General features: G+C 40.7%; 3 protein-coding genes across 4 annotated transcripts; 1 reads left to right on the forward strand and 2 right to left on the reverse strand.

Moving 5' to 3' along the window:
• Positions 1 to 1,867: 1,867 nt before the first annotated feature.
• On the reverse strand, positions 1,868 to 5,994 carry LOC144535984 (uncharacterized). Of its 2 annotated transcripts, none has more exons than XM_078278842.1 (8): positions 5,847 to 5,994; positions 5,435 to 5,506; positions 4,474 to 4,551; positions 3,882 to 3,932; positions 3,697 to 3,747; positions 3,524 to 3,574; positions 3,231 to 3,272; positions 1,868 to 3,049 (listed from the first exon to the last, which is right to left on the reverse strand). In XM_078278842.1, exons 2-8 carry the CDS (start codon positions 5,478 to 5,480, stop codon positions 2,337 to 2,339), a joined length of 1,032 nt encoding a protein of 343 aa, XP_078134968.1. In that variant the 5' UTR covers positions 5,481 to 5,506; positions 5,847 to 5,994; the 3' UTR covers positions 1,868 to 2,336. The 2 variants fall into 2 exon arrangements, with proteins under 2 accessions (XP_078134968.1, XP_078134967.1); XM_078278841.1 differs by having other exon boundaries at positions 5,435 to 5,556.
• A 132-nt stretch (positions 5,995 to 6,126) lies between these two features.
• xrcc6 (X-ray repair complementing defective repair in Chinese hamster cells 6) lies at positions 6,127 to 16,111 on the reverse strand. Its single transcript, XM_078278840.1, has 13 exons — positions 16,003 to 16,111; positions 15,287 to 15,376; positions 14,481 to 14,593; positions 14,061 to 14,202; positions 12,910 to 13,161; positions 12,294 to 12,480; positions 11,270 to 11,456; positions 10,935 to 11,103; positions 10,580 to 10,741; positions 10,079 to 10,208; positions 8,279 to 8,379; positions 8,049 to 8,165; positions 6,127 to 6,778 (listed from the first exon to the last, which is right to left on the reverse strand). The coding sequence occupies exons 2-13, from the start codon at positions 15,357 to 15,359 to the stop codon at positions 6,579 to 6,581; spliced, it is 1,833 nt and encodes a 610-aa protein (XP_078134966.1). The 5' UTR covers positions 15,360 to 15,376; positions 16,003 to 16,111; the 3' UTR covers positions 6,127 to 6,578.
• Positions 16,112 to 16,256: 145 nt separating this feature from the next.
• Positions 16,257 to 21,458, forward strand: desi1b (desumoylating isopeptidase 1b). Its single transcript, XM_078278894.1, has 6 exons — positions 16,257 to 16,666; positions 16,854 to 16,875; positions 16,998 to 17,067; positions 17,226 to 17,335; positions 18,333 to 18,455; positions 19,308 to 21,458. The coding sequence occupies exons 1-6, from the start codon at positions 16,579 to 16,581 to the stop codon at positions 19,387 to 19,389; spliced, it is 495 nt and encodes a 164-aa protein (XP_078135020.1). The 5' UTR covers positions 16,257 to 16,578; the 3' UTR covers positions 19,390 to 21,458.
• Positions 21,459 to 25,823: the final 4,365 nt, after the last annotated feature.

The following is a 25,823-nucleotide window of genomic DNA, read 5'->3' on the forward strand; positions in this document are numbered from 1 at the left end:
TTGTGGCTATCTCTTCAGCAATAGCCTTTTGATTTATTTGCATTCTTTCAGTCTTTCCATAGGCCTCCTAGTTTTTCATTGTGACTGGTGGAGTCTCCAATTGCATAGAGAACAATGGATTCACACATTAGACGTGATGTGAAACTCAAAAGCTGCTTCCTGGGTAAATGAATGAATGGATTGTTTATTTTTATGTCTGGCCACTTACACGGCTCATTCATTAAAGGATTATTCAGACACGTTTTAAATAAACACTTCCTAATGCTGACACCAAACAAAATATGTACATAAAGTAAAATGTACAGTTCAACACCAAAAAACATTATACATACAGGGTTAACACAAGTAGGGTAGGCTACTAACATAAAATTAATATTTCAACATAAAACCCTTTCAGACCAGAATAGATTTTGGTACAAGTTAAGTAGAAAATAAACAGATTAGGAAGATATACTGTAGTTATTCGGGAGGACAGACTGGAGAAAGAGCAAGAGAGAGGCTTTAAATAATGATGACATTCTGATGGCCTTCTTCAGTCTCCTTTATTGCGACAATGTGACACAGCCCATGGTTTGTTTGGTTATGCTGTAAAAGGATACATGAGTTGTTCCTCGTGTTGAATTTCTAACATTTTGAGAGTAGCTCAGAATTCGCTCAAAATATCATTCTGTAGTTCTACTTCGGTGTGCGAACTCCTGAGAATGTTGTGCAGGCAGAAAAACTCAAATAGAGCTGAAAGTGGCTGAATAGTTGCAGTTTTGGTGTTCATTTTTAGTGGGTTTGCCACTATGTTTGACCCTCTGATGAGCCATTTGATTCAGTGTCAAAATAAAAATGATTTTTCAATGCAAGTGGAAAAGACTATGGTCAACTGAAACTCTTAAAAGTTTTTTTTAGGACCACCAATCAGCCCCGTTTAATCCCATAATATCCACAATAATGTGGATACAACAGAAAATCTGAAAAGAATCTCTCTTCCTCTTGTGACATTCCTGCACTGCTAATGGCACGTTTAGCCACAGAGATCAGATCTTTTTTTTTATCTTCAAATTGAATAAACTTAGAATTGCTGGTGTTGTGTTTTAGTGCAGAATGGGAAGATCAAGCTGGGGGGGTTCATAACTGCATGTCAATCACTGCTCATGCACACACATTCATTCTCCCTCGTGGGGGGAGGGGCTTAGGAGACTGTTTTGGGCTTCAGCGGAAAGGGGGGGAGGGACTGAGAAGTTGTGGATGTTCACATTTTTCGGCTAAGTCCTGGATCTTCGCAGTCCTACCTGCGGCACCTTTAATCGTTTAATCGTTTTCTCTCAGGTCAGAGGTCAGGCTTGGCAAAAGAACAGCAGACCACTGGGGGTTATTTTCTTTCCTTCTTTCCTATGCTTACGTTTATACATCTTCATGCCCATGAGGAACTTGATTGGTCTGTTGAAGGTCTGCACTGTTTGTTTAGATGAATGCTCTATCTATCTACTTGTGTTTCAGCTCATTAAGATTTTCCTGCCTAAAAATGTGGGCAAACTCAATTCTGAAAATGAAAAGGTTATTGATGAAAATGGGTTTATACTGCACTAGATTGACAACATATACTTGCAAAATAGAGACAATATTGATACCTTCACAATTAAAGACAGAATCATAGCTTTAGTGATATAATTATTATTATATATCAACTTGTTACTGTCATTTGTTGACAATATGTAGAATATTTTTTTTCTGATCACAGCTACATAAATACAATCTCTAAAACCTGCAACTGAATTGGAACTTGTTCATATTAAAGTAATTGTTAATTATCTTGTCTAAATGCTATTTCAGAGGCCTTTGGAGAAAGTAAAGAATACATTGAACAGTACTGCTGAACTCCCAATGTGACTTCAGTTTATTTCACCCGATCATCTTTAAAGTTTGAGATCTTATAAATTATGAAGGAAAGGAGGGAGGGCCAAGCACTGCAGCAGAGTAAGAAAACATGAGGTGCACGCCTTTCCAAAAGAATATACAGACATGGAGGAATTACAACACATCAAAATAGCTAAATTAAGTGTGTGTGGGCATGATATCTAACCAAAAGCATCGGTGGCATGTTGAAAACCAAAAGGCAGCCATCCAGCAGTAGTACATTCATTTGGACAGTGGTGAACCAGCAGAGTGACAAAAATACCTCAGGCAAAGATTCACCCTTGCACTTAAAGTCAAAATTGCACGTTTAACACTTGAATGAATCCTGTCTCCTTATTTTTTGCACTGCCCCAACACACACACACACACACACACACACACACACACACACACACACACACACACACACAAAATAAGACACACACCCCCCCTTATTCACATGCGTGTCCCAGTTTTCCAGCCAGGGCAGAGCCCATATCTGCTAGCAGCTCCTCCCTGATGCGGTCCTCCCTCTTCTGCAGCTCGTGGACAAAATGCCCCCTCAGTGTCTTCATCTCCACCACACGCCCCAGCAGCTGCCTGCGTATCACACTCTGCGCCTCTGGGGGACAGTCTGGCCTGTTGTCCACCAGCTCTGGCCTCTGTTCACTTAGAGACAGAGCCCTTTGCAGAGCCCCAGAGTCCACATCCAGCAGCTGATCTACAGTACGCTTTCGACCCAGGCGGTCTGCATGGGTGAGCACTGGGATGATGTACCCCGCGACCCCATCTCCAAACAGCTCGAGGGTGGCTCGGATTGCCTGAGCCGCATCCTGGTTGATCTCCGTGCTGGAGCCCGGAGCTCGTATCACCAGAAGGAGGGCGTGCGGTCCAGGACCAGAGAGCTGAAGGCTCCTCAGAGCTTCCCTGGCTCTGTTGTCGTTCCCCAATGACGGCCCCAAAAGATCTGGGGTGTCGATCACTATAACCTCTCTACCACCCATTACTGTCCTCCTCTTGGTGCTCTCCATTAGGGGACCCATGGGTGCCTTTGTCTCACTGTTGCCCAACAAAGTATCTGCAAGGGAGGTCCGTCCTCCACCAATGGGCCCCAGGAGGATCAGCCTTAGGCCTGGTTTGTCGGTGCTGCTGGACGGATCCATCTCTGATGCAGAGGTGACAAGTTTTTATTAGATAAATAATAAAAGACTTTGCAGAACAGCTGTGATTCTCAGCCCAGCTGGGCCTGAGTGAGTGGGTTTTAGGTTTTAAATATTTCACATTCGACAGAACAAACAAGAAAACGAAGAAAGCATGTATTAAAAGGAAAATGAATGTGAACTGACCTGTGTTGACACTAATCAGCGACTTGAACTTGGAGGAAGATGCTGATGGAGGAGCAGATTTTCAGTCAGTTGCTTAATTATAGGCCTATAATTATCATGTACGCCCCACTCCACATAGATACTAAATTGCTGTCATGTGTCTGCTGAATTTCTGAGTCACTTCCTCTGGCTACCCAAACATACCCATTCAAATTGTAAACTTCTCCTGACCTGTTTAGCTTCCCTTAAAAAGTCCATTTGAAGCACACAATGAAGAGGAAACAACATCCAACACAAATGCAGCCAGCACTCACCTTCGATAAACCGCCAAATTCCAGACAGCCAGTTACACAGGCTCTGGATTCCTGACACACAAGACACAAATAGAAAATTTAGAATATGACTCTTTTTTTTTTTTTAATATTCATAGGTGACATAGTTTTCTTTTATTCCTATGGGTCAGAAATTCAGGATGTGCATTTCGTACCACGAAGGGTTCCCACTAGGCGGCTCACCCAACTCCAAAGAGCTGTCAGACCTGAGGCAGAACACACATTTAAGTTGTGGTGATTTCATTTCACATCATACACAAACATGTGAGCTGTCAGTTAAGATCAGACTGTGACGGGGAGGACAAAGTGACCTCTCATATGTCACTCTGACGAAACTCACCGGTTAGAGTGCAGAACAGACGAATCGGCCATCGGATCAGAGCTGGCAGTGCTGCAGGGAGAACAGGACTACTATGACATGACATGACTATGTTACACCAGGGGTCATCATTGATTCATTGTTGGTTTTGGTCTTTTTCATAGGATTTGCAGACAACATAGAGTAGCCCATCTCCTGCTTTATCCTTTAGATATGTGTGTTTCTGATCAATAAATTAATGTGCACCGGTGTGTTGTGATTCTGCATAGGCCTACTGTTCGTATGTTCATATCTGTCACTAAAAATGGAGGGAGGATCGAGTCACCCTCTGCAAGTAGGACCCATAGTTCCTGGCTAAACCCCTGATAAAACCATCAGGGTTGTCTGCTCATATCAAAAACATTTCTGATAAATTCAAGCAGGTTTAATCTTCTTCTTTACATGTTTAGATTTTCTGTGCTTTCTGGTTCCCAGACTCACACAATACTCATCTGAGGAGGACAGGTCAGTCAATCAGACTAACAACGTGGCTTATGCTATGTCAGGGGAGCTTTCTGTTTTTCCAACTTAATATGAATTTGTGTGTATGTGAGTGAGTGAGTGACTGACTGACTCTGTGAGAATCTGTAGAGAAGATACCCCACCACAGTAAAAGCTCCCATTTGGATGTTGTTGCTGTTCAGCCACCAGTCTATAAAGAGAGGGGAGGGAGGAAAACATGACATTAGTACTGCAATGTTGTACACAACTTATCATGTGGTTTACCTTTCACCTAAATCGGAAATGCGAAAGGAAATCCATATTGTTTAATTCAGGGCTGTGTGTGTGTGTGTGTGTTTGTGTGCCCCTGTAGGCATATCAAGATTTACATTAATTTCATATTTATATGTATTCCAGGATTGTTTTGACAAAAGGAAACTTCAGCACAGTTTGAAATAGCAATTCATAGCGGTTGCGTAAAAAAAGGCTTTCAACTTGATTATTTAATAAAACTACATTAAAAACATAGTTGCGTACTGTTTCATGCCTTTTGTAGTGGTGGAATGTAACTAAGTACATTTACTCAAGTGCTGTACTTAAGTACAAATTTGAGGTAGCCTAAGCCTACTTGTACTTAACTTGAGTATTTTCTTTTCATGCCACTTTCTACTTCTACTCCAACACTGTACAATGTGGTATTAGTACTTTTACTTAAGTAAAGGATCTGAATACTTTTCCACCACTGGTCTTGTTTCATTGTCAGGAGTGGAAAGTCACGCGCTTTTGAGAGCGTGTATTTGTTTCGAAAAATTAAACCGGAAGTCAAAAACATTTGACTGCTAACTTGATAATATGAACTGCGTACTCCACAGTCTACGCTTAACGATTTAGTTTTTGCTACCACGAAGACACAACATGACATAATGACATCATAAAAGACAGCTCACGTGCCAATTTTAAATTGTATTGTCATACAATTAAAGTTAAAATACTAATAACCTAAGCAACGTTAGCCTACTTAGCTAGCGCAAACATCTTTAAGGTCTCTAAAAGGTATGTTTGATTTTATTTATTTTTTTTATATTCTGTCTCACCTGTAACAGCATCCTGGGCGTTGTCCTTCTCACATTGGCACTCCATTTCTCTGAAGTTGACAGACTTTCAGCCTGTGTCAAGACAGCGAGAATATGTGTAACAGCACCACGTCTGCTCACAACTGTAAATATAAAAGCAGTTTAAAAGTTCCAAGTTCAAAAAAAGTTCAAATAATGCACCGGGTTGCTAAATGTTTTGCAACGTTTCGATTATATACAATTAATATTAATATTACAGCAAAGTTAGGTGCCTAGATATCATTTGGACTGCATAGTCAGTTAGTTGTTTGTTAACATTTAACAAAGTTTCAACACCGGGTAAACCAAAACAGGAATACTCGACATATACAATATAATGTAGTAAAACAAGTATGCCCATAGCAACGGCAAACTGTTCCCAAAGCTCCATTACCTGCTGTGTGGTCAGTTAATCCTCCCCAAAGAAGGCCGTGACGCAACTCACATGAGGTCAAAGTTGGATGTGATCTTCCTGCTGTTGTGCAGTAAGGCCTGTACAGGCCTGCCTTATTGGGCCAAGTGGCAAAAACAATGCAGTGAGAAGGTCCAGGTATGCTGATTATGCTGAAGTCTGTTTGGATGGACACACCTTTTTTCCTTGAACAACTGGAAATGCTGCTTAACATGTACAGTATACTGACTCATGCAGTTGTTAAAATAAAACCAACTAGATGCAAAGCTGTACAAGTTTTATTAAATGAGAGGTTATCAACAAGTGGCATCACTAGTTACAGTATGTTTTATGACTGTATGTGAATTGTACAGTATCTTCCAATGAAAATTACTTTATATTTTTACATTCAAATATTAGGCCTATCCATGTAACTGACACACCTACAGCAGACATTAGCACTGAACTATGCTGCCTTGCAAAAAAAAAAAAAAAAAAAAGGTTAAAGCAAGAGGTTTAATCTTGACATACACAACAGGAAAACTTTTTGGTTGAACACTGCACACAGTGTTCTGGTCTGTCCCTGAGTTCACAGGGTCAATTTCATTTCCTGGTTTTAAAATGGATCACAAAATTGACCAGAACTTGCTGTGTGCGAAGTGTCTGAGGACATTTCTGATCTGATCTGAACAGGTTTGCCTGCTCATAAAGGCACTGAGTTGTATACTGAACTCCTCATGAGCCCAGCCGCTTAGTCAGAGCATCGATCAGCTCCTGCTTCTTGGTCCCAGTGGTCCGAACCCCAAACTGCTTACAGGCCTCCTTTAACACGGCCACGGTCAGCTTTCCCAGGGTGCCGTTCTGCATGTGGGCCCGCAGCTCATCCTCTGGCATCTCCACTTTGGGCTTCTTCTCAGCTCCGCCTCCGGTACCCGCTGCAGGTTCATTCATGGAGAAAGCATTGAGTCAAAAGAAAAATCAGATTTTTACTGTACTATAGCACAAAAAAAATAATCTAAATCATCAATAAACTTGATCAACCTCCTGCAGATGATGTGTATTGGGGCAGAAAAATTCAAACTCACGGTACCAACCGGTGAAAACAACAAAGATACAGTAAAAAAGCAATTTTCAGTCCCTCCAGGATTTCGCGGCCTTTTTTTGAGATTGTTGCGGCCCAAAATGCCTGAATTTGCGGCAGCTTTTGTAAAAAAAAAATTGCGATAAAAGTTGCGATGTTGTTTGTATTTTTGTTACAATGAAGTTGCGAGAGACCGTGAAAATTGCAAACTTGTTTCGGGCAGAATAAAACTACTCTGGGCTGAGTTTTCCTAGTATTACCAAAAAGGCTCAGGATGCTGCAAATGTTGGTGTAATATGAAAAAAGGCTGGTGGATTTAAGACTAAAAATTTATTGAATGAATCAAATTTGAACATTCCTGTCAGTGGCTTGTTGATCTTTACATTGTTAGTTCATTTCCTGGCCTGGGCTGGGACACATATTCATACGGTTTGATAAAGTACTTATTGGAATTTAACTTATCATTGCACTTACAATAACGAGCGTAGCTGTCCTCAATTTAGGTCATTGTGTACGTCTCATCTCTGGTTTTTCCTGCATTCACCGTGTGCGTTTGTGTGTGTGTGTGTGTGCGTGCATCAGTCGCAGGGGGAACTGAGCAGCAGCCCCGCCCGCTGCAGAGAGCCGACAGAATTGAAACAGCAGCAGCTTTCAGCGACTTTTGAGTGTAAAAACGTTACAGTGTACATTGATGTTAAAATGTGTACAGGTTGGCAGGACGGTCTGAAAAGTTTTTTTGTCTTTCGCTGTACGTTTTGTTGGTAAATGTGTAAATGATGTTCGAGTCACACACGTCTCCTCTTCATATCAGAAATAAGGAAATGAATCCGGCGATGTGCGTGCGTTACATCATCCCGTTCTCACTCCCGCTTGGTCAGTAGCTCTCAGCGTCACACACTGACGCAGTGTCTGGCACGTGGGACTGCTGTGATTGGTTGAAGTCGTGGGAAACTCCGGTTATTGGTCAAATTTGCGGTGAAGTTGCGGTGATTGGTCAAAATTGCGAGTCGCACTGAATTCACGGCGATTGGTTGAATTTGCGTGAATTGTTTGCGATCGTGACATCGCGAATTCCAGGAGGGACTGACTTTTGCTTTGTTTCTGTTTAAGACTCCAGCTCTGACCTGTTTTGCGTTTGGCAGCTGGTTTGCTATCAGGGTTGTAGTTAAAAGGGTAGACCAGATCTTTAAACTCCTCAACCAAAGGACCCAGACGGCCGTCAATCTGGTCCACCTTTGGCACTGAGACAGAGACAAAGACATGTACAGAACGTGTGAGGCGAAGGAACAAGAAGTGGTTGTACCGGCCATGAGAGGAACCAGGATCTCTGAATGTTTGTTTGTCTGCATCTTACTGATGAGGTCCTCCATGTCCTCGGGAGCCATCATATCCAGAGCCAAGGCCTCCAGGTTCCTGTAATGCTGCTGGATGACTGGATTCTCAAAAGCATCACTCCTACGTTACATAACAAGGAATGTAAACATATTACAGACAGAAAACCAATTGAAGGACTTTTGTTATGAGCAGACATCACACTCACCAATTATAGTTTTGTCACCACAAAGTGTCCATACATTCCACAAGATAGTGGTCATATAATAATTATGTAAGTAAGTAGGTATGTCCCCCAGAATAATATTAAACACACACGCACGCACACGCGCACACACACACACACACACACACACACACACACACACACACACACGCTGTTTAGGACTACAGAAGCATCTCTAAACCTCTAAAGGCCTTTTTATGGTTGTGTGTTGAAACGACGGCATACCCCCGCAGACCCCTCTGCGTCTACGCCGTACCCTACGCTGTAGTCTGACGTGCACCACTCGAAAAATGTAACTACATGTCGCTCGGCCGTGGCTTGGTAGCATTGCATTTCCCCCCCGACTCATTTCCTGGTTCTCCTTCTCCATAAACAACATGAAATCAAGGAGAGAGTTAACTTTTCCTGCTACAGATTTCCCACCTTGGTCAGAAAACAAGGGAGTGACTATGACTCTAGAGTCGCTACTCGCTCCAAAGCTAATCACCGTCACTCTCTCACTTCTCCCTCGCTCTATCACCCACTCCCTACACACATGCCGGCTTGACATACACACCAGCGCACAAGTATAAACATCAGGCCACTTACGTAGGCTACGCCAAAAGCTTTGCGTGGAGCCTCCGCAGGACCATCAAAAGGCCTTAAAGCGTAACTCTCACCAAAATGCAACCTTTTTGTGAATGTACCCGAGTCAAACTTTAGTTTAAAAGCATATTTAGGACGAAAATGCCACTTTTAAGATTCACCGTATTCTCGTTTTTCGGTCAAATGGCCTTTTGAATGGGAGTGCTAGGGGCACTTTTATGCTAGCCTCAAAATAGCTATTTTTAAAACACTAAGAAGGCTCGACACAACATGAAACTTTGCTCAAAAGTATCGCCAGGGGCTCTACACATGAACACAAGCATTGACAACATTGTTTGTGTACACAGAGTTTACTAAAAAGAAGGTTTTGAGCAACTCACATTAGCAGTTGTTGTTTACGCTATCCGCCATTTTCCAAGTCAAAAATAGGCGATCTCCGAATGAACGGACTCCATAGGAGGAAATGTCATTCTTATATGAGGCTTCCTTTTTCAACTACAAGGTCAATATTGTGTTTCACTAACGACAAAACAACGAATTATCCGTGCATTTATATGGAACTAAGCTTTTTGAGCTTGCCATCTTTACTCTCCTCCCTCGACTATTTTTGACTGGCTCGATAGACGGTGACCGGAAGAACAACAGCTACAGTGAGTTGCTCAAAACCTTTTTTAGTAAACTCTGTGTACACAAACAATGTTGTCAATGCTTGCGTTCATGTGTAGAGCGGCTGACGATACTTCGAGCAAAGTTTCATGTTGTGTCGAGCCTTCTTAGGGTTTTAAAAATAGCTATTTTGAGGCTAGCATAAAAGTGCCCCTAGCACTCCCATTGAAAAGGCCATTTGACCGAAAAACGAGAATACGGTAAATCTTAAAAGTGGGGAATCCGTCCTAAATATGCTTTTAAATGAAAGTTTGACTCGGGTACATTCACAAAAAGACCCTAGGTTGCATTTTGGCGAGAGTTATGCTTTAAGGTCTCTGTAAAGCACCGAACATGACCAGCTACCTGTATTTGAAGCGGAGCTTGGAGACGATCTCCTTCATCTTGTCCACCTGTATTTGTGAGGCCACTGGACACTGGGGAGGATCCAGAGTCCGTATGTCGTCAGCGAATGGCAGATAGATGACGTTGAAACCTGAGACAAGCGCAAGAGATGACACGTTGCTATCACGCTTTAGCACACTACGATGACGGAGACAATAACATACTTGCCTATGATGCTTATGACTGTAAACTGATCGGAAATTGAAAAAACAAATCCCTAAAGTTAACCTCCTTTGGGGCGGCCTCTAGCTCACCCAGTAAGAGCGTGCGCCCCATGTTGTCCGAGTCCTGCAGCGGCGCGGGTTCGAATCCGACCTGCTGCCCTTTGCTGCGTGTCATCCCCCATCTCTCTCCCCCTTTCCTGTCTATCCACTGTCTCTATACAATAAAGGGAAAAGCCCCAAAAATAATCTTTAAAAAAAAAAAAGTTTGCCTCCTTTGCTGAACTCAGCAGTGTATTACCTGGTGGTGTAATCTGCACTTTCCCCTCGTCCACCTCCTCTTTCTGAGGCACCAGGGCAACGAAGCGAGGCGGGTAGTTTCGGCGAGCGATGCAGCGGCACAGTGCGAACACGTTCCTCTCGCTACACTTTGTCAACAAGGCAGAGAACAGACATGCGCTGCCTGAGGTGGAAAACACAGGATATACTGTATTAGAGCTTGGCTCAGAGAAGATACTGTAAGACACTTTTGATGACACTGTCCAATGAATTGCGCATTATTAAAAGCCTCAATGTAGAAAAGAAACATTTTTTTTATTCAAAACTAAAACATTAGCATACACGTTCACAAACAGATCAGACACAGACGGTTCTACCTTTCACCTCGTCCTCCTCAGGGTAGAGGAAAACAGCAGGTCGGATGTGGTGGTGACGTTTGAGCTTCTCCATGGGTTTGAATCCGATCAGAAACATTCCGGGATCGTCAAACTTCTTGATGACGTCCACCTCGTCCTTCTCCATCACTATCTGCTTCTTACTATACACCTACAGCACCGGAACAAACAAAGAGGGGAAAAAAGAGCAACAAAAACACTGATAAATAACTGTAATGTATGTTGATCAGCTTACACGTAACGTAAAGTTTGGATTTCAATATTTCACCAACCACACGAACCAAAATGGGCATATACTGTATTTTGTCTGCTCTTACCTGGGCTTTCTTTATCTCGCTGGGCAGCAGCAGGCTGCCAGTCTGGGTGTGGAAGGTTCGGGTTTTGCTGCGGACTGGCTCATTGGTTTCCCTGTAAAGTCTGACGGGAGTTTGTTTCCGAGCTGTCACAGCAGTTGCATAAATTCCCACAGCTACATTTATGCCCTCACCAAGACAAAGGTTCAACCTAAATATGGCAGAGAGGGACGGATGGTGTGAGGAATAGGAGAGGTGTTTGAGGCGATTGAAAAGACACAAAGATGAACCACAAAGGAAAGAAAAAAAGCAAATACACAGAGCAGGGGCTGGGGCTGAGGGGATGACTTTTGGTGCTGAGATTTGTGATAAATAATCATCAGTAATGAGGATTTAATGACTAAGTGGTTAAAGGCAAATAACAGAACTGCGGGAACAGTCTGGCAAGTTCAGAAAATGACATCACTTTACTGCAATTCAGCCTGTAAAACCAGGAAAATACAACACATTTGTCATATTACGATAACACAATATCCAAAATCTAAAGATATTTAGTGTCATATCGGGCTGCACGATATGAGGAAAATGTCAAATTGTGATTATTTTTGACTGATGTTGCGACTGCGATATGATTCACGATACTGGAGGAAATGATCAATATTTTGGATCATCATTCTCATTTTCATTGAAACACAAATAAAAATATACTATAGTCATGTAGTGTGATTTTTGCAAGAATTTGTACCAAACAAAGATGTTTTCCTTTAGTCTGTAGGATAGGATCTGTAGGCCCAGGACGTCTCTACGGCCCCACAATACTTCATTCAGAATGGTTAGACACATATTTTGCCTTTAACAAATACTACGCCCTCCCCCCCCCGTGCGATGTCGATAAAATTGCGATTAATTGTGGAGCCCTAGTCTAATGTCGATATAATATTGATATATTGGCCAGCCCTAACCAAGAGCAATAAATAAAAAAAGGAAGTGACTAAAGGGCACTAAACTTTGATATGTCTGGAAATGGAAATGTGTCACTCATCTCTACCTGGCCATGGCTCTCTTCCTCTGCTCCTTGGCCCGCACCCTCTTCTGGAGGTCCTCCAGCTTGACACAAGGCTCCAGCTGCAGCCCCAACTCGCTCTCATCCTCAGGTGGACTTACAATGTCACGAAAGAAGGACGCGACGTTGAAGCCGCCCGGTTTCATCAGATGCATTAAATCAATCGTGACACCTAAGAGAGAAGGGATCGGACGCATGAATCCATGACATACAGGCTTAACGTATTAAAAGCTGCAAAACTGCAATAGTGAATGGCTGATTGGAAATGCAATTTCACATCATTTTGAACAATTATTATGAACACATCTGTGTACAAAAAGTTGGAAAAGCCAGAGCAGATGATAAATAAACAACACCCAAAAAGCTTAAAGGCAAAACTTGCTAAAGAATTCCACTGGGGACCAACTACAACCATTAGATTTGATGCTCTCCACTTTGATTTTACATTCATTCGGCTTAGGTGTTGTGGCCCAAAACAGCTTGGGTGCTGCGCCTTGCCCTGCAGGCAAACAGCTAGTTTTCTAAGGGCAACTTTAAGCTTTAATCCACGACAGTATTACAGATTTTCATGAAAGAACAGCAGCCTCTGCGTCAGACATACCGGTTTCTTTGAGGTCACTGGCCTTGGTGCGAGCCTGTCGGTCCTTCACGCTGTCACTCCCGTGTGGCTCATCCCTGCAGGTGAAGATCATGAGCCGCTTTTGCGAGAGGCGCAGCTTGATGTCACTGTAGAGGTTGGCGCAGCACCACAGGGCGTCGCCTAGTGACGTCTCGCCGCTGCCCATGGTCTTTGCTGCTAGCTGGGCACCTTTTCCCCCCCGCAGAGCGTCCGCGTCCTGCACTCGCTTTGCGCCTGCGGAAAACAATGGAGCAGACAGACAAATGTAAGAAGACGGATGAGGAAAAACAGAATGAATAGGGGTGTAAGAAAGATATGTTCAACAATTTATAGGGTCACAAATACCGTTTTCCCGCAAATGTATCCAAATACCTGATCAGGAGGACTTTCTCACAGTGCTTAAAGTGCTCATATTATGGCTCATTTTCAGGTTCATAATTGTATTTAGAGGTTATATCAGAATAGGTTTACGTGGTTTAATTTTCAAAAAAAACACCATATTTTTGTTGTGCTGCACATTGCTGCAGCTCCTCTTTTCACCCTGTGTGTTGAGCTCTCTGTTTTAGCTACAGAGTGAGACATCTCACTTCTGTTCCATCTTTGTTGGGAGTCGCACATACGCAGTAGCTAGGTAAGGACTACTAGCCAGTCAGAAGCAGAGTATGAGGGCGTGCCACGCTAGCAGCTAGGCGAGCATTATAACGTGTGTTACAAAGTGACGCACGTTTGTCTCTGAAGTAAAGGCTGGACTACAACAGAGCTGTTTGGAGCAGTTTGTGAACAGTGTTTTCTCTGAAAGATGGTAAGTCCCTTTGGGGTGGACTTTGGGCTTCTTCACTTTGTAAACCTATAACGTGCACAAAAAGATATATAACACAATAAAGGAAAGAGAAAAAGCCAAAAAGCATAATATGAGCACTTTAATAGTAATCGCTAAAATAAACTGCAACATTGCACTGGTGTTTTAAGTGTTGTTATGTTTGTGTGAAATGACATGTATTAACAATAAGAAGTTACAAAGTTGAATATGTTTGATCTGACTGTGCCTACATTTGTGTTTGCGTCACAACAACAGCATTATACAGTAGATGAAGTGCGACCGTGTGTTAGTTTTGAAAAGCGCAGCGTCTCACCGGGTTCATCGAGGTCGTGGTATACGTAGACATGCTTGAAAGAGTTCCTGGGATTTTTGCTCTGCTCTGTGCCGTAGAAAACCAACGCCACCAGGTCCCTGTGACTGCTAATGATCTTACTGGTGTACACACTGCGCACGACCTACAGGGACAGAACACACAGACACTTATTATATTATATCAGAACAAAAACAACTCATTCTGAAGTAGGTAAGCTTATTGGAGGTTTTCAGTTTTTCTTATGATTTTAGTCAAAATAATTGTATAGGAAAAAATAAATTGGATGATATACTCCTGAAAAATGCCTTTCCTCTACTATGCTGTCTCAGCCTATACATAATATTTGGGATAATTACAGCACATTGCTTGCAGTTCCAACAAAGACGAAGCAGAAGAGACTAAGATAACTGGCCACCTTACCTGCATGGTCTTGTCAAAGTTGGAGGGCTCTCCGTCTTCTCCTTTGATGAACATTTCCTTTGAGGCATCCACCAAGAAGACCAAACTGTCCCTCCCTGTAGTCTTGTAATCTCCTACCAAGGACAGAGAGCTTGAGTTGTCTTTGATATCAAATGCTGTTTAATAACAACTTTAAACTCATGTGTTGAATTACACGTTAATAACTATAGTTTATAACACTATAACTGCATGGCATGCAAGCGTGATTGAATCAAAAGTTGTCTCTAGGCCTGTTGCAATATGCAATAAATCAATTAATCGCATGAGAAATAAAAATGAGCTCGATAATTTTTAAATGGAAATTATCGCGGCCGGAAGATTTTCCATTTCGTTTATTGTTTTTTGTTTTTATTCCAGTGCATTTTTTTTTTTTTTTTTAAACAGAGACTGAGAGTCAAATTTATTTACTGTTTTTGGTTGTTTTGTTCATATTTTTCGGATATTTAAAATGTCGTCCAGTTCCAGTGTTAAATATTCTTTAGAAATAAAAGTGTACTGATCTTTGAAAAGGTGTACCTGCATTATTATGCCATTATCATTATATTAGATGAAAATGGTCTCAATATTATCATTTATCGCCATAATATATACAGGCCTAGTTGTCTCATACGGTTCCATTGGTGAAATGCAGAAAAGGTGAAATATAAAAATGTGGAAGAATAATCTAGCAAGAGAGGCATAATGGCCAAATCAGAGTGACAGATGGTAACTGACAGTCTCGCGTTATTTGCACTTCAGATGAAGTAATGGAGAGGCTTTTATCCCACCTCCAGATTGCTCTCCTTCCTCTTGGTCATCCTCGTCATCCTCATTCTGGTAGTAGGCATTCCACTCTGCCATTTGTGCTGCTTCTGGTCCTGCCAAATAATTCAGCTGGGTCAATAACACACAACAACAGGAAACATAAAGTGGCTTGAACACTGTTGCAGCATTTGATGTTTAAACTGTGTAGTTAGCGCCATAGCGTTTGGACTGGATTTTCAGTTGTAGCAGAAGGCATCTTGCTGTGCATTTGAATTCCGGAGGAGCAGGCCTAGTCATATACATTATCGATACTTAGGTATTGAGTTAATAAAGATAAGTCATGTTAAAACATGTTTAAGCATATTGCCCAGTTTAAAAGTTAATTTACTGGCTTGCTGTGCTCCTCTAAAACGTTCACAAAATAGGTTATGTACTTAAGGTGGTGCTAATTCAATAAGAGAACAATTATTGTGCAAAGAACAAAGCTATTCGAACCATTAATTATGTTTAATTAATGTATAATGAATATCTAATTAACGTTAACTGAGGTTTCAACTTCACTCAGGTAACGTTTTAGTTAGCAAACGTTAGCTTAGCTTGTAATTAGCCACTTCATTCAATCATATCTTGGGGTCGCTTAGAGAACAAACGTATCTTTCTTATTATGCACACAAGCTATATAGACTAAACATACTAAAACAATAACCTGAAGAGATATAAAATTATTGTAGATGCATACAGTCACTTGCCGTGCTCTGCTTTTTTTCTGCTCACAAGTCCAGACTAATTTCAATGGCTGGCGCGTTCAGGTAAGACGTGGACGAGCACGCTGAAAATCGTACGGGGAACGGCTCGTCGTCTATTTGAGTTTTGTCTGCCAATCCCATGGATGTATTAAGAGAACGGCCAATCCTAGTAAAGTAGGCGGGAATTGTTTGCAGAGAGGCTCGACTCCGGAAGACAGATCCCCGCCCCCATACATGCCCGCCCCCCACGCGAAGCACTTTTTTGACAGTCATGTTTTTGTTTACAGTTAGCTAGACTGTGACACAGCAGCTGTCACCCGGCTTTGGGCTATTACTTTTTATATCTATTACGAGATTTACATTTGCTACTATATTTATTACTTTTTTATGTGAAATAGTCTGTAGCCTATGTTTATATAGGTAACGTTACGTTAACAGTTCCACGATAAACTTTTGTTTTCTAGCTAACGTAAGCTAGCCAGTAGGCCAACTCTCGGTGGATGTGAGTCAGCTAACCCTGTACTAAGTTAGCTCCAGTTGTCATTTGGAAGTTATCCCTTTGTGCTACCATGGATCAAACTGACTCTTACCCAGTGAAACTGTACATTTACGACATGTCCAGAGGCATGGCCCGCCAGCTGAGCCCTCTCTTGCTAGGTGAGTTTTTGACGAGCCAATGTTACCCGTGGCTTCATCAAAGCCGGAGACAGGGAGCCCGGGCCCGCGAGAGAAACCAGGAGAGAGCGGGGATGTTACTCAGGCCTAAGACATGACTTTATTTTCTGCCAACTAATTAGACTGGACTAAGTTAATTCTGTTTTTTTATTTTTTATTATTAACACAGGAAGACAGCTTGATGGGATATGGTGAGTGCAGCTTCTTATATACTTACCGGTATTTCAGTCTTCTCACTAAATATCCTGTAAACTGTGGTTAACTAATTCCATTGGTTGGTTTTATTGGAATAAGGTGTTTTGGTATGTTATAGGCACACTGCTATCGTAGTCCATGGAAAGCAGTTCTTCTTTGTGGGAGAAGGCATCAACAATTGTCCACCTGTAAGAATCAGCTTAGTTCTTTTCTCAATTACAAACAATATATAAAACCTTTGCCATTTTTACTCCTGTACAGGGAAATGAAGTAATGGATCAGTACGTGTTTGTCAAAGTGTTTGGTACCAAGGCATACTAAGGGGTGTATGTGTGTTGCTTCCTAGGGTGGCACCTCCTTGGGTGAGCCTGACTCCATAGTGGACCTGGGCTCCACTGAGGTGTCTCTGGAAATATTTATGGCGTACCTGTTTTCACTGGCAGAATCCACATACAGGTAAAGGCTCATCACACAGATTTACATCCCACTGGGATTCATCCTGGAGGTCAGGGTGGGTAGGGGCCACTATTAAAAATGTATTCATTTCTTACTGCTCCATGGATGTAGGCTACAACTTCTTTCTTTTAGAATGTCTTTAAATACATTAATGAGAAATCCTCATAATACTCAATACAGGTGAAAAACACAAACGGTTGTGAGGCAAATTCATTGCTGCTGCACTAACCTCTCAAAAAAATATAATCAAATTATCACCTGGAAATTGCGCCTGGTTTTAGCAAGACATATGGGCCTTAGTTCTTTTATATTGAAATGATATACACTACTGGTCAAAAGTTTGGGGTCACTTAGAAATTTCCATTCCACTCCATTATAGACAGAATACCAGCTGAGATCAGTTGCATTGCTTTTTTTAATCAGGGCAGCAGTTTTCAGATTACATTATGTGTTTACATAACTGCAAAAGGGTTCTCGACTGTTGTAGAAAGAAGTGGCTGATCTTTAATGCAATATCTACATTGCCCATTATCAGCAACCATTCATCCAATGTTCCAAAGGCACATTCTGTTTATTAATCTGATATCATTTTAAAAGGCTAACTGAGAAAACATTGGAGAACACTTTTGCAATTATGTAAGCACATAATGTAATCTGAAAACTGCTGCCCTGGTTAAAAAAAACAATGCAACTGATCTCAGCTGGTATTCTGTCTGTAATGGAGTGGAATGGAAATTTCTAAGTGACCCCAAACTTTTGACCGGTAGTGTATTTGTATAGTTTTTTTTAACATTATTTTGAATCCTCTGTACACGCATTTAAAGTCTCACACTTCTCAGTTCTTTCTGTTATCTCTCGCAAAAATGCCTCTATTTATCTTGTCTTTTCCTGCTACACACCCGCCCTTCTCCACCCTTTACGGCCTCTCCGTCTTCTCTCTAAATTTATGTCTCTGTCTCCTCCTCTTCTCTCTCTTCTTCCTCATCTGGGTGCACAGAGTTGACACGTACAACTTGTTTGAGCACAACTGCAACACTTTCAGCAACGAGGTGGCTCAGTTCCTCACGGGCAAAAAGATCCCGTCGTACATTACAGACCTTCCATCTGAAGTACTATCCACGTAAGTCAACAAGCGCCATGAAGCTGTTCTTACATCACCAATGCTCTTATAATTTTTCTCTCTGTCTTTTATCTCTGTATTTGTAGTTAAACTGCATCTTTGCATATGCAACTTTTGAACAATTTTGGCATCCATCTTTGCAAGTTCTGTACAGTAATTAGCTTCACATTTGGCTCCTGTCACTTAGTTTAGGTGGACTTGGATTCTGTTCAGGTAGTGGAGATAGGTGTTTAAATGCTGTCAGATGTTCTACACTGGCAGCCAAACCACGTTGTAACACCAGAAATGGCCGTTGAGTACACTTTGTGTTCATTTTGAGAACACTTTTTCAAGCTAGGGGAGCCAAGGAAATGCTAAACGCACCAACTCAAAATAAAGTAGGAGAGGCAAGGTGGAAAAACAAAATAGGTATAGGGAAATAGTAGATTGCATCACTTCACCCCACAAAAAAGCCTGAGATGTAGTGAATTGATGATTGATGATGTCTTGTGTGAGAAGATGTGATGGTGGATTTTCCCACTCATACACCTCATGTACCTCCCTGAATTCACTGAGACATATTGCATTGCTGCGCATCGCAACATTTATGAAATATTAATATTACGGAACAATGGCGTGCAATAGTACTGAAGTAAAATTTAAATTGTAGTTATTGTGAACTGAAAGTTGTGTCTGTTATTTGCTATTTCTAGATCTCTCTCCCTGTGTGTGTTGTTCTGAGTTGAAAGGCTGTGGTGGTGTTGTGCTCAATTTTATATTTTCCCCCCGTCCTCACATTGTTTAGACTATCTTTAGGCCGTTTTTTTTGGCAATCTCGGTGTAACAGTACTGTCTGCTGTGTTTCCTCTTTAGGCCTTTTGGCCAGGCTCTCCGTCCCTTACTGGATTCCATCGTCATAAATCCTGGAGGCAACAACATAACTGGACAGCGATAGAAAGGGCTGGGCACGTTCATTTAAGAAAAATACTTTCACTTAAGGGTTTAGGTAAGCGTGGGACACCAACAACTGCCACCAGCCAGACCCTGATCACACCAGTGCTATAAGTCTTGTCTGTTCATATTCTGCATATTCTAAACATCTGAGGTTTTAAGGTGTGCCAGCCACTGAGGCCAGGGGACTAAAAAGTAGATTTCTTCTCTGGGTGATAAATAGTATGCAGCCACAAGTTTGTGTTCATAAAGTAAGAGTACTTCCCTGTGTTTTAACCAAATAATTATATATCCTCCAGATCTTACATAGATTTTTGATAGGCTGAATTCATTCTTTCCTGCACTGGTACTCTTAAGAGGCTTTTTAAATATATGAATAATATACATGCTTTACCACGGTGCTTCTTATGATAGGCTACTATAAAGTACGTTACAATTAGATGATCAGTACACAACTTCATAATATATATTTTGGCCAAGTTATGCCTCATTCTGTACTTTAACGTGTTAACTAAATAGGGCTGGGTATCGTTCAAAAATATTCGATACCGATATCAATTCCGTGACTTCGATACCGATTCCTAAAAGATCATTTTTCAGTACCGACTTTATAAAACAAAAGAAATTACAACAATACACATTATGGCACAAATCTTTTTATTTATTTTTCAGCTCCTACTACGTGAGCCCCGTCTCTCTGTGCGTAACGTAGAGTTTTTCCTGCCTGCCTCGATGACTTGTGACAGCCAATCACAAACATTATTAGAGCTTGGTAGAAGCATGCTGCGTCCTTATTGGCTCACTGTAGCTGATGAGATTTCCTCCTTAGGTATTGAAATTGGGTATTGAATGACGAGGCATTTTTCGATACTATAGAGGCAGTTCGGTCGGTGCCTAAACAGTATTGAATTCAGTACCCGGCCCTATAACTAAATCTTAATGTGTCTTTAACTCCATCTGGATCTGTATCAAAATACACATAGTATTACCTGTTCTCCCATCAATCATTTTTCTTTTAACGTGTGATTTTCTGTTTTGATTTTGTTCCTGTGGTCATTAATATGTCAGGACTGCACTCCACACTCTTTAGTGTACACTTGTGTAACCTCTGAGATGCTTCTCTTTATCCAGGATCATCTCCTGACCACATTGTGTTTTTTTTTTTTTTTTTTTAAATACAGGACCAATCACTTGTTTATCTTTCAGTTGCTTTACCTGACAAGACTTTGAATTTGTACAATTTGTGACGACAGCTTGTTACATATCAAGCAATTGTACCTGGAAGCATTGAATATTGAAGTTTTGTATAGTTTGTATTTAAACGACTATATAGAGTAAATGATATGTACAGCAGGTGTTGATGCAAACAGCCACTTACCTGCATTACTGCAGGGCCATTAATCTCTCCTTGAAGAAAAACAAATATTTTTGCCATCAGTGTCTTTATTGTCATTTCAGGAGAGTTTCTATGGAATTATTCATTGTTACTTTGAATGTGTATATTGTTTAATATATGGCTATTCCACCTACTTGATAATGCTTAAAGAGTGTCTGCAGTTTGTTAAAAAGTATTAAGGGCCGTGTTGTCTAGGGCTGTGTATTGGCAAGAATCTGGCGATACGATACGTATCACGATACATGGGTCACGATTCAATATATTGCAATATATTTCGATACTGTGCGTAAGGCGATATATTGGGATTTTTTTTTAAAGTATAATTTTAGAAAAACTAATATTTAAAAAAGACATGATGTGCATAAAAGTCAATGAAGTTTACTTTAGGTAAACAATTCAGCACACAGAAAATCAAACTGCCAGTTTGGGATTGTGGTTCACAGGTTCTTAGTGAGCTAATTGTTATATGCTAAAGTAGGCCCAAGTTCAGCCATAGCTACATTGTTAGCTACTAGCAAAAAGTCAGGCACTGCTAGGCACTGTTAGGTAAGGACACTAGTGGTGTGTCTCAGCATAGAGATCTAGCGGTAGGGGGTTTAAACACAACATAAACATGAACCACTGTCTTACATGAATATTTTTGCACGTAAACTTAAAAAAAAAGAAAAAAAAGAAAATCGATGTTGCGTTTTAGAAAATCGATACAGTATTGCTAAATAAAATATCGCGATACTCCAGTGTATTGATTTTTTTCTTACACCCCTAAAATTGTCTCAAATGTAATTTTATATACATGCACAAGGGCTCTAAAGTCACTTATAATTCTCATAAATCGGACTATGAAAGGTCTTAATTTTTATTAAAATATTTAATCTAAAGAAAGAATCATTACTGCGATTAAAATGGGGTTGAATAAAGAATTAAAAATGTCAGGACATATATCAGCAGACACTTCCCTTGTTGATACAGTTCTTTCTTTAATCCCATCTTAAAAGAGACTTGTCTCTGCCTTATATGGCAAGATGTTGGATCTAAGGCACAAGATCAAGGCAGCATGGGTTAAAGACCTGGGCTTCTCTTTGTCAGAAGATACATGGAGTTCTGTTCTTAAGCTGGTTAATTATACCTCTCTATGTGCGCACCACTGCCTTATCCAATTCAAAGTGGTTCATAGGGCTCATATCTCAACAGCCAAACTATCTACTATGTACCCTGACGTTAGCCCACTCTGCGTTACTTGTAAAATTTCTGAAGCCTCTCTTATTCATATGTATTGGTCATGTCCCAGCCTTAGCAAGTTCTGGATAGAGGTCTTCCAAACATTATCTCAGCTGTTCAACATCATATTGGAACCAAAGCCTCTAATTGCTCTTTTTTGGGTCACTGAAGAGGAGGTTAGATTAACTGCAGATAAATGACGCACTATATCTTTTGCCTCTCTTCTGGCCCGGCGAACAATTCTGCTAAGGTGGAGGGAACCTGCCCCGCCCACTCATACACAATGGCTGACAGATATTATGTTCTGCCTAAAGCTTGGAAAAAATCAAGTTCTCGCTTCAGCATTCAAATGCAAGGTTTCGGAAAGCATGGGGACCTTTTTTGAACTCATTCCAGGCTTTATAAATACTTATTAATCAAGTACAGTTTAATGGAATTACAGTCTATCCAGTCACTTATCTTGGATTATAATTGTGACAGGCTGATACTGACATATGCTCACTGGCAGTGATTTGGGAAGGGATTATTTTGAGTGTTTTGATTTTTCTTTTATTGTTGTTGGTTTGATATATGTGGCATACACTGTTTTTTTTATTCCTTTCATATAACCTGTCTTTAACAAATTGACAGCTTTGTACGTTGTCATACTGAAAACTAAATAAAAAGATTTTGATTTTAAAAAAAAAAAAAAAATGTCAGGACACTAACTACAAAAGCTTTGGTTTCATGTAGTATCAGGAGCAGCCACAGGGTGGCACTACAGGCTCACTACAGCGGTGGCAGCTAGTTTCTGCCAAGATACAACAAGGCAACATACATCTTTAATGTGTTTACATTTGTACAATTGACGGGTGAATTGGTGGTTACTGGGACATGTTTGTGATTGTCGCTGCTTGAAATCCCAGCTGGGAAAACGTTGCGGATGTCCTTTCTGGCTGACATTGAAACAGCTCTCAATCTCCTGTCTGTTAATTATAGCACTATTTACTATTAAAGAGCTCAAATTGGCTCTTAAAGCCATATTGACTAATTATGCTGTTTTGCTGGTAACTTGATCCAACAAAGAGCGACTGACTGCTGTCAAGTTGTCATTTTGTTTTTGGCTGCGGGGAGTTTTGTCTCTTCCATGTGTTCAGCATTTAGCCGACCCAGTTAAGGTGTCTGCTGCTTAGTGGAGTGTTTTGCCCCAAAATAACCAAAAGTCCAACATTTCTTTGACACAAACACAAGTCTAACCAAAGCATTACATTGATTTTACAATCTTTAATATTTCATATATTCAAAAGTGGCATCAGTTGCTAAACAATTCTATTCGTAGAACATTTTGGGTATAAATTAGCGGTTTTGAATAAGAAGTGCAGGTACATACAGTATATACACATTTTTAGCTGTCAAACCAATACACTTTGGATTTACTTGGCTTTATTTGTATTTCTACATTTATCATAGCTCTGTTCTCTTATATATTCTTTTGTTAAACATATACTATAAGGTACTCCAAGACATTAACCTGCAGAGGTTCTTAGTGGCAAAGTGTGATGAGGTCCTTCCTTTGACTTGGTGCAAAGAAACTTTCTTTTGCACAGCCTAGTATCCTTACACAGCGCTAAATATCACAATCTCCCCTCTGCATTTGCAAACCAGTTTTAAACCAACTGCTGCATGCTCACTGCAAATCAAATTACTATATCAGTCAGTATTGTGTAATTGATAATAGAAACACCAACTTGTCTGCGCAACAGATTCTCACTCCCATCTCGTAAAATACGGACGCCTGGTCAGGTGCCTTTGTCGTTGTTTTTAACGCGCTTTAACTAAACGCGCTTGGTCGGGACTATTGGCGTCCCTTTTGACGCAGTTATGTTAAGAGAGAGGTCCGTGACACGTGGGAACGGGACGGTTGAGTTTAGGAAAAGGTCGTGGGTGGGCTTACGCTTCCGTGACACGCGGGAATCTCCTGGGTGAAAGTCCTGTGTTTGACCCATCCGCCACCCCAACCAACCTCCCTACGCGGAATCTCCCCCTTACATACTACTTGCTAAACCCCGTGTAGCTGCTGCTCTCCCCGGTACGTTCTACAAACACGCTGAAGGGGCGCTTTTTTCGTCGCTTCAGACGCTGACAGCCACTGTCCAAACGTCCATATTTTACAAGTTTGGAGAGAGAACGAGTTGGTCTGCTTTATAGTTGCTTTGTCCTACGCTGCAGTTCACTTGTGTCATTGTGTTTTGCCACTAATGTAAAAACCCACTGCAATAATGTGACAGACCGTACAGCAGATCTACTTTACCCTCCTCTATTGCACATTAGAAAATTGCACAGCTCAGCTAATGTACAGTAGATCTCTCTATGCATCATGTTTCATGTTACTAAAATCCTTAACATGAAATAATTTGTTAAAATCTGACAGCAATTTTAATAAGTACTCTTAGACTTAAAATGACTTAGTTCATACAGCCCTTATTAAAAAAAAAAAAAAAATATATATATATATATATATATATATATATATATATATATATATATATATATATATATATATATATATATATATATATATATATATATATATATATATATAGGAAAGTCCATTAAATCAACATATTTACACAATATTCAGAAATAAAGCAGAACACATGGTCTTTCCAATGATGTTTGCACTACATAAAACCTCACATTCGAAAAGATTGAATCATAATGTACGCAAGATGAGAAACATTTATCACAAACAGATGACAAGAACAGAGTGGTATCATTATTTTAGGTGGGGAAAATGCATGATTTCATACCAAGAAAAACATTGGAAGCACTTGTTCACGGCAAAGAACTTAACGTCTATTGCTCATTAAAAAAAAAAAAACAGATTTTGTGTCCGAGCAACATTTGTAACTTACAACATCAAGCATGAGAGGAAACGATTCATGCCCAGGATCCTTTGCTACATTGATATTGACAAAATGACTTTTGCGTCAAAACCATGAGCAAACCTACAAAGAAGAGATGTGTTCGTGAAAGAGAGGTGTTGTTTTTTTGACCAAAAGTATCAGTCACAGTAGTCCTAACGCTTCATTTTCTAAAACTTGTTAAAACGTACGTTGCAGAGTAGAAATCTGAGAAAGACTAGTGATTATAGGTTTGTGTTGGTTAGTCAATGAGAAAAATGGGCTCAGTCTGCAGCAAGATGCTCGTAAAACATCACCAGTCGAGATCTGTCTTTGAGACACTGTGTGGTGCGCTGTGTGTGGATTGGGGGGGGTCATGTTGTGGAGAGGCAGATTTTGGCAGTGAGAAGAAAAACTGATCTTATTCCATTGTAAAAGCTCCATATTTTCATATATCTATGTGTAGTTATCTGGTGCCAGCTAATAGCATTGTTCAAATGTACTTGACATCTTCTGAAAGAAAACCAAATTCAGGTGTCAAAGTTGACACCTGAATTTGATTTGGCCAAATATGTTAAACTTATATAATGGGCTTTATGATGTTTATATGGGTGTAGTTTAGCGGGGTTTGGTTATTTAATAGTGTTTTGTTATATTGTGTCTTTGTTCTTGGCTCTGTGTCCGATCATTTTGACTCCTAATTTGGCTGTGACAAAAGCAATTCACACAATAACCAAATAAAAAGTTCATCATAACAAAATCCTCTCTGCTCTTTCAACACAAACATTAGGCCTGTTACAGACCCTTACGGCGGATTTCCACCAATTCCCGAACGGCTGCGTGCCAGCTCCGTGCTCCGCCGTCCTTCAGTAGCGAATACATGTATGATCGCGCGATATAACAGGATGTAGTTTCTATAAACAGAACCACAAAACCAACAAC

This window comes from Sander vitreus, chromosome 21 (genome assembly GCF_031162955.1).
Source record: "Sander vitreus isolate 19-12246 chromosome 21, sanVit1, whole genome shotgun sequence".
In the NCBI taxonomy this organism is placed as follows: Eukaryota; Metazoa; Chordata; class Actinopteri; order Perciformes; family Percidae; genus Sander; species Sander vitreus.

Coding starts and splice junctions, on each gene's coding strand:
- xrcc6 (XM_078278840.1), bottom strand. CDS start 15,359: ATGGCAGAGTGGAATGCCTACTACCAGAATGAGGATGACGAGGATGAC. Junction 11,104..11,269: donor GCGAGATAAAGAAAGCCCAG/GTAAGAGCAGAC, acceptor CCGGTGCTGTAG/GTGTATAGTAAGAAGCAGAT. Junction 6,779..8,048: donor AGCTGCCAAACGCAAAACAG/GTCAGAGCTGGA, acceptor ATGAACCTGCAG/CGGGTACCGGAGGCGGAGCT.
- LOC144535984 (XM_078278842.1), bottom strand. CDS start 5,480: ATGGAGTGCCAATGTGAGAAGGACAACGCCCAGGATGCTGTTACAG. Junction 3,748..3,881: donor TCTGTTCTGCACTCTAACCG/GTGAGTTTCGTC, acceptor GTTCTGCCTCAG/GTCTGACAGCTCTTTGGAGT. Junction 3,273..3,523: donor AATTTGGCGGTTTATCGAAG/GTGAGTGCTGGC, acceptor CTCCTCCATCAG/CATCTTCCTCCAAGTTCAAG.
- desi1b (XM_078278894.1), top strand. CDS start 16,579: ATGGATCAAACTGACTCTTACCCAGTGAAACTGTACATTTACGACATG. Junction 17,336..18,332: donor CTGGCAGAATCCACATACAG/GTAAAGGCTCAT, acceptor CTGGGTGCACAG/AGTTGACACGTACAACTTGT. Junction 18,456..19,307: donor CCATCTGAAGTACTATCCAC/GTAAGTCAACAA, acceptor TTTCCTCTTTAG/GCCTTTTGGCCAGGCTCTCC.